This window comes from Marmota monax, unplaced genomic scaffold, assembly GCF_021218885.2.
Source record: "Marmota monax isolate L192 unplaced genomic scaffold, Marmota_monax_Labrador192_F-V1.1 WCK01_AAM20220418_F8-fsc00029, whole genome shotgun sequence".
NCBI classification, from domain to species: domain Eukaryota; kingdom Metazoa; phylum Chordata; class Mammalia; order Rodentia; family Sciuridae; genus Marmota; species Marmota monax.
The window spans coordinates 6081970-6090225 of NW_026693024.1; the positions used below are offsets into that span (position 1 = coordinate 6081970).

At 46.8% G+C, this 8256-nt stretch overlaps 1 protein-coding gene across 1 annotated transcript; it reads left to right on the forward strand.

Moving 5' to 3' along the window:
* Window positions 1-860: 860 nt before the first annotated feature.
* Window positions 861-4209, forward strand: Ppp1r3g (protein phosphatase 1 regulatory subunit 3G). The gene has a single exon (XM_046453535.2). It carries the CDS (start codon window positions 1692-1694, stop codon window positions 2703-2705), a length of 1014 nt encoding a protein of 337 aa, XP_046309491.1. The 5' UTR covers window positions 861-1691; the 3' UTR covers window positions 2706-4209.
* Window positions 4210-8256: the final 4047 nt, after the last annotated feature.

Here is an 8256-nt window from a genome sequence, read left to right on the forward strand (position 1 = left end):
ATGGGGTATTCAGTGGGTGCTCAATAAATATTAGCCATTAAAATGATCCTTTCATAATCTTCCACTCACCATCTCTTTTATCTGTTCTCTCCCCAATCAACGCACTAAAAACCCCGCCCCTTTAAATCTGCCAACACATAACTTATTTAACTAAGCCTCCGTTAAATAACCTGGGTAAGTTATATTTGCTTTTTTATGTTTCTTGCTTAGTTGATTAGCGGATCAATGTTTCTAGAATCTCAACTTTTTAAAAATTTTTTATTCGTTTTAATTAGTTATACACGACAGTACAAAGACCTTGACATATCATACATTTGAATCAGATGGGATATAATCTCTCATTTTTCTGAGTGTACAGGTTGCAGAATCACAAAGAATCTCAACTTTTATGTAAGGAATTGTACACACATCCATATAGGTTAATTAACAGTTCCCACAGTGTAGTCCCCAGAGCCCAGCATAAGCATCTCCTTGGCGGAAACTCTGGGGATGCGGCGCTGAGATCTGCTCCGACTGGCCCGCCCCGTGATGCTGACGCGCGCTCAAGTTTAAGGAAAAACTGGCCTTAAAGCAAAACAAAACCAAAAATACTACTTTGGAAACTCTCGAAATCCCCAGATACTATGAGGCGCTCATCCACCCCTCCACATCCCAGGCTTGGCTTTGTCCCTTTTCAAGGGACTGTCGCGGCTCGGATGGGCAGGGCGGCCGAGTCGGGCGCCCACTCTGTGGCAAAAGCGTCCGGCGGCGGTGGGAGGCGGTGTGCGCCACGTGGGTGCCAGCACCCGCAGGGCCCCCCTCCGCTGCTTCCCAGCCAGCCGGGACAGCCGACTCGCGGGCGGGACCAGGGGAGGGGCGGGGACGTGCTCTCAGGCCTGGAACGAATGGCCTCCCGCAGCTCTGCGCTGGCGGCTGCGTCCGCTTCCCGCTCGCCCCGGCAAGATCCGCGGCTCAGACGGGACCCGAGCCCACCCGTGCCGCCACTGGGCAGGTAGGTGGGGGCTACGGGTCCAGAGGCAAGCGCGCAGATTGGATCCGGGGGCGCCTTTAAATGTGGGGGCAGAGATGCACCCCTCACTTTTGGGCCGCGCAGGACCTGCAGCTTTCCAAGTTCCCTATAGGCAAGTTTGCCTGCGACAGGGACTCCCTAGATCGATGACAGCCAGGAGGACGATCTTCCTCCAGAAGCCAGAGCTGTCAGGTCGACTTCAGGGGCAAGAAAACGTGGGCCACGCTTCGGTCTCTCAAAGTTGAGCGCAAGTCCTCCACCCGGGACGCTCCAGAGGTGGAACAGACCCGAGTCCCGCTGGGAGTGAGTGGAGAAAGAGGGGAACCCGGACCGCGCCCTTCAGAAATCTTTCTGTCACTTTCTACCCGTGCATTCCGAAGCAGGCGTCCAGGTGTTCTGGTGGCAGCTCCTCCCCGCCCCTGACCCTCCCCCGCGGCGGGCAGGTTCAACTCCCGAGCTGGCCCGAGGCCCTCGTCCTCCTCCCACTGCGTCCTGAGCTGCACCAGCTAAAAGCTGGTGGTTTCGGAGTGGACCTCTTCTCTTCTCTTCCGGGCGGACTGGCGACCGGTCAGCGAGCCCCGGTGGGCGGCGCTGCTCACTCCTTCAATTGCACAGAGATGTTTCCAGAGAATTCTTGAGCCGGGTGTCCGCGGAGGGACAAGCCCAGGGTCCGGATGGTGTCATGGAGTCTCCCGAGACGCAGCTGCAAAGTTCCGAGGTTGTGCCCTTTGCAGAACCTCCACCCGCGGAGGGGCGGCCAACCCCGGAGGTCCTCTGCGTGGAGAGTGGCACTTCGGAAGCCTGGAGCCCTGAAGTTCAGTTCGAAGACAGGCCCTTGTCACCGAAGGAAGAGGCGCCTCTTCCGGAGCCGGAGCCCCTGGAATGCCGCCGCCCTCGCGCGCGCTCCTTCTCCTTGCCGGCAGACCCCATTCTAGAGGCGGCCAAGCTCCTGCAGCGGCGCCAGCAGCAGCAGCAGGCCCTTCCGCTGGGCGCGGAGAGCGGTGAGCCAGTTGAGGACGTCCTGCTTAGCCCCGGTGACTGCTGCAAGAAGCGGGTGCAGTTCGCCGACTCTTTGGGGCTGAGCCTGGCCAGCGTGAAGCACTTCAGCGAGGCTGAGGAACCACAGGTGCCTCCCGCCGTGTTTTCGCGCCTCCGCAGCTTCCCGGTGCGTGTGGAGCGTCTGGAACAGCTCGGGGACCTGTTGGCACAGGCGCCCTCCTCCCTCCCGGCGCCGCCTGCCCGACTCCGGCCTCTCTTCCAGCTCCCGGGACACAGCGTTGCAGCCGAGCGCCTGCGACAGCAGCGCGTGTGCCTGGAGCGCGTGCAGTGCTCGGCACCCTCGGGCACGGAGGTGACGGGCTCTGGTAGGGTGCTGGGCTGCCCGGGGCCCAGGGCTGTGACAGTGCGCTACACCTTTACAGAGTGGCGCACATTCCTGGACGTGCCAGCAGAGCTGCAGCCAACAGAAGCGCCGTCGGGGGCCTCTGAACCAGGGTCTGGGGATGCTGAGGAGGAGCCGGGCGCAGAACGCTTCCGCTTCTCGCTGTACCTACCCCCCGGCCTGCAGCCCAAGGAAGGGGAGGATATTTCCGTTCACTTTGCAGTCTGCTACCGCTGTGAGCAGGGCGAGTATTGGGACAACAACGCGGGGACTAATTACACACTGCGCTACGCGCGCCCCACGAATCTGCTCTGAGCCCAAAGCGCTTTGCGGGAACGAGGGAAGGGAAGGGGCTGACCAGCACAACCGAGCTCAGGCGGCTGCTCCCGAGGCACTGGCTGGGATGCTTTGATGAGCGTCGTCGGTCTGGAACGAGTGTGAAGCGAAAGGAGGGAATCGCTAAACCGTAATCTGGAATCCCTAGCAGATACAGGAGCTAGCACTGTGAAACTGGGCAACGCCCCCAACTTCTCTGGTCTCAGTTTTCTTGTTGCTTCTACCTTCCTATATGGCCTTTAGAATCCCCAGCCTGCGTCAGAATGGGAAGAAATCCCCAAGTCCTGAAGCAGAAACTCCAAGAAACGGGCTCTCAACTCCTGATCGCTACCGTACCTGTGGCTCTATGACTTGTTTTTAACAAAGAGATGTCATATTTTCGTCTTTCGATGGAGACCAGTGGGAAAAGAATAAAGCGCCCGACCACCGCGCACCACGGGACTGTGCACGCGAGGAACCTAAATACCCCATTCTGTTTCTCAGAGAAAACTGGGTGGTGGCTGGGTCAGACTGTCCTTTTCTTTTAAATGGAATCTGGAAAATGACTGCCCAGACTTGACATTATTTACTTCTCGGATTGTGCACAAATGTCCTTTTAAGAAGTAAGAGGCTGTATTTTACATTTTAGCTCCTGAGTGTTTGGGGAGGCCTTGGCAGTCAGGAGACTTTACTCAGCGGATGGCAAGCGCACTTTAACAATTGTTAAACAGTATTCGCACATTTCCCTCTCTGGTGTAGAAGAGCCCAGATTCCTTAATTGTGAAAAAAATGCTTTCTGCAATGATTTGGGGGTAGCCTTCTGTCCCCCTGCCATAGTAAGATGTTTGGTGAATTAAAATGCTAGAGTAAGCCTTAAAGTAGGCCTCAGCTGTGAGCTTCAAGGACCTGTCACACTTGTCCCAACCTCCTTTGTACAGACAGAACAGCGGGAGACTCCCACTAGGCCATTAGCAGTCAGAGAAGCTGGGCTCTTAGGGGCTGGACTCCAAGTGCAGAGGGTGGGGGATGTGTCCCTTTCAGAGCCACTGAGAGGAGTGGTGCCTTCTTGGACCAGGAAACATGCCCAGCACGTAAATGCTGCTGAGACCCAGATGGGCATTCTGTACTGCCACCACAGGCACAGGGTCACTCGCTTCTGGGTGGCTGTGGATGCCAGGGTGATTTGGCCCGGAATGAGGCAGCAGGTGGGCATCCTGGGTAAGGACCTAATTCCACCATACCTTGGTAATCCTTCTTTGGTAATTTAGGCTTTTAAAAAGTTTTCCAGCACAAAGCTAGCTTTGCCAATTAGTTTTGGAATGGTAATGTTTAAGAAGGGATGTTTTTGTTTAGAAGAGGGTCATTGACCAAATTTGGCCCAAAGCCTGTTTCCTCTTTACATTTTTAAATAGTTGAAAAATTCAAGAAACGAATACTATTTTGCCATGAGGATCATATGAAATTTAAATGTGCACATCCAGAAATAAAGTTTTATTGGAACACAGCCACATGCATTTATTTATGTATTCTCTATAGTTGCTCTCATGGTAGCACAGCACAGTTGGGTGGATGCAACAGAGACCATATGCAAAGTGTAAAATATTTACCACCTGGCCCTTTATAGAAAGCTTGTCAATCCTTGTTCCGTATTTTTAAACACTATATGCAGAGAATTATGGTTAATAAGGCAGTTAACCTTTTATGGAATTTTGCTGACTTGAAACAAACTTCCTTTGGGCAAAGGTAAGACTATTACTTTCAGTAATCTTGGTTAAAATAAACATTAAGACACAAGGAAACACAATTACTTACTGAAGGGAGGAATTCTACCTGCTCCATTCTGTCACCTAAAAAATGATCACTGAAATAAAATAACAATCTGAATTAGCATCAAACTACAAAATCTGCCAGATATTCTTTGCCTTTATTATCTATTTTATTTTTGGTGCTTTAAACCCAGAGTCTGGCACATGGTAAGCACATGCTGTACCACAGAGCTACACGCCTAGCCTTCTTTGCCTTTAAGTGGAATGTCTACAGGAATAAAAATATTTAGTTTGAACTTTGGATTGGAGAATTCCTTTGACTATGGCAGTGTTTCCCAAGATTAAGTAATCAGGGGGGAATTTTTAAATAATTTATTGACAGAAAGCCACCAGGAGTTGTTAATGAGTTATAATTTATAGTTGAAGTACACTTTTAAAAATGGTCACATTCATGAAATAGTAAATGCTAAATCCATGTGTACTTTGTAGAATATTGTATAATAATAAAAATAACCAAGTGATCACAGTGATATCATTTTTCTGTTATCAAATGCAAAAGCAATCAACATCTTTTATGCAATGTCCAGATAGTCTCAGGTCTGACACAAAATTTCTTAAAAGTGCATTATTATATTAGTAACAATGCCTAAATATATTATATTTTAATGCATTTTTAAGTACATTTTAGTTGCAAAGTATTGATAGCACATACAGCCTATAACAGTTTGAAAATGCTGACTTATATGTTCATAACACACTATTTAAATTGTTTTATTACTTAAAATTAAGCTAGAGGATTGGGGGTATCTCCATGGTAAGGAGCAAGCCTTGTATGTGCAAAGTCGTGGGCTTAATTCCCAGACCACAGAAATAAATTAAATTAAAAATAGGAGCTCAATATAATGATCAAAATAGAGGTCTTCTTATCTAGGACTCTTTAAGATAGTATCTGTCAAATCTAGAGTAAGGTAGATTTAAGTCATGATTTTAATTTATTAATTATCATTGTTGTTATTATTTTGGCACTAGAGATTGAAACCAGGGCCTGGTATATGCTAGGCAAGCACTTTACAACTGGGCCAAATTGCTAGCCCAAGAGATATATTTTTAATAAGTCTGTACAACACATTTTGTATTCTTATTGATTTAAAAATATATGATTTTGAATTCCAACCATCAACTTTTTAAAAAATTTATTTTTTAGTTTTAGGTAGACACAATATCTTTATTTTACATTTATGTGGTGCTGTGGATTGAACCCAGTGCCTCGTGCATGCTAGGCGAGCACTCTACCAATGAGCCACAACCCCAGCCCAACCAGCCATCAATTTAAAAAAAAATTTTTTAGTTGTCAATGGATCTTTATTTTATTTATTGATATGTGGTTCTGAGAATCGAACCCAGTGCCTCACACGTGCTAGGCAAGCGCTCTGCCACTGAGCCAAACCCTAGCCCCCAACCATTAATTTTTAAAGGATGCATTTCATACCTAATGAACATCCAACATGCTTGTTAGGAAAAGAAATACAGCTGTGCTCTCCCCCAAATCTTGGAGAACAGCTTTTCAAAAGTTCAGAATTTTATAAAATATTTTGAACACCCCAATTTTTCTGCAGATGTTTGTAGCTTTCAAAGTTCTAGCAGTGACCATGCTTTTAAATGTTTTCTTTTTTTTTTATAAAGTGCCAACTTTTTTTTTTTTTTTTGGTAGACTAATAGCAAGCTTTCCCCCACCGTGCTGTGCTGGGCAAATGATCTATCAATCACTGAGCCATATTCTGGTCCACAGCAAATGTTTTGTAATAAATGTAAAAGAAGTGAAAATAGGTTTTATTCTTAGTCTGCCTGCCTGCTTTCTTTCTTTCTTTTTCTTTTCTTTTCTCTTCTCTTCTCTTCTCTTCTCTTCTCTTCTCTTCTCTTCTCTTCTCTTCTCTTCTCTCTCTTCTCTCTCTCTCTCTCTCTCTCTCTCTCTCTCTCTCTCTCTCTCCCTCTCCCTCTCCCTCTCCCTCTCTTAAGGGCAATACTAACCACTCAGGAATGGTTAGTATTCAAAAGTGTACTTTCTGCGAGGAATGAAAAAAAACCCAGAAACCCAATTTCCACAATGCAGCTGGTGCTTTTGTGCAGCAATATTGATCTCAACTTGAGTGTGAGGGTCATTCTGCTTGAAAATGCAATCAACTTTAAACTCTTATCTGGCTCAGGTGATGAAAAAGGAGTTCTTAGCAACTTAATGGCCCTGTCTTCCCCTAAAGAGATCCTAGTTGCTTCCTTTCAGGCAAATGTGCCTGTGGATCACTGGATCGGGGAATATTGAACATAATGTGTATCTAAAGATTATCTGGATCTGTGGCTGGAAATCTTGCAGTTTGTGTGGACTGAAATTCCCCCTGGAGAGCCCGAGGTTTATTAAGCAAGGTGGACAGCCTGTCTTCAGACCTAACTAAGGAGGCAGGGATTCTGTTGAGGGAACTAGCAGTGGGCTTTGGGAGCCCACTGAGCTCTGGGGACACCAGACACCAGACATCTCTGTCCACCAGGAGTAAGGACTGTGACACAGACACCCTTCCCAAGGCAACTGGGGTGGGGTGGGGGGTAGTCATTGTAACTCACCAACAAAGGTCTTTCTATTTTGATGATCCTCCACTTGCTCTGACCTTCCTCCTTCTCTGACCCAGGGCCAAGGGCTTCCCTGGAATGCTGTGGCTCTGGAGCCTGTCTACCAGGTGCCCAGTCACAACAAAGCAGAGCCTTCTTGTTCATATCATCTTTGGATCCTTAGTGTTGGATCCTTCATGCATCATCTCATGAGTTTTCCATATTTCAGCTTTTTAGCCCAATAGTTATTTTCCATATTTTTATTGGTACATTATAGTTGTACCCAATGGTGGGGGATTTGTCGTTACATATTTGTACATGAACACAATGTAACAATATAATTTGCCTCTGTCATTCCCCAGTACTTCCCCTGTCCCTTCTCTCCTCCCTACACCTGGTCCCTTTCCTCTACTGATCTCTTTTTTTATTTTTTTTTTAGTATTTGGCGGACACAACATCTTTGTTTGTATGTGGTGCTGAGGATCGAACCCGGGCCGCACGCATGCCAGGCGAGCGCGCTACCGCTTGAGCCACATCCCCAGCCCCTACTGATCTCTTTTTGATTTAAAAAATTTTTTAAAATTTATTCTAAGTAGTCATACATGACAGTAGAATGCATTTTGATACATCATACATGAATGGAGTATAACTTCTCGTTCTTCTGGTTGTACATGATGTAGAGTTACACAGGTCATGTAATCATATATGCACATGGGGTAATAATGTCTGATTCATTTTGCTATCCTTCCTACTCCCATTCTCCTTCCCCTCCCTTCACTGTCCTCTGTCTAGTTCCAAGTATCTCTATTCTCCCCCACCCCACTATTGTCAACTAGCATCCACATATCAGAGAAAATATTTGGTCTTTGGTTCTTTGAGATTGGCTCATTTTGCTTAGCATAATATTCTTCAGTTCCATCTATTTACCGTCAAATGACATAATTTCATTCTTCTTTAAGGCTGAGTAATATTCAATTGCATATGCATACTACAATTTCTATATCCATTTATGTGTTGAAAGACACCGAGGTTGGTTCCATAGTTAAGCTATTGTGAATTGAGCTGCTATAAATATTGATGTGGCTGAATCACTGCAGTATGCTGATTTTTAAGTCCTTTCTACCTTCAATTTTCACGAGATCTCCAACACATCTTTTCTTTTTTTCTCTCTAGCTTTCACATATGAG

Bases quoted from the DNA above. Each gene is read 5' to 3' on its own strand.
- Ppp1r3g (XM_046453535.2), top strand. From the start codon at position 1,692: ATGGAGTCTCCCGAGACGCAGCTGCAAAGTTCCGAGGTTGTGCCCTTT.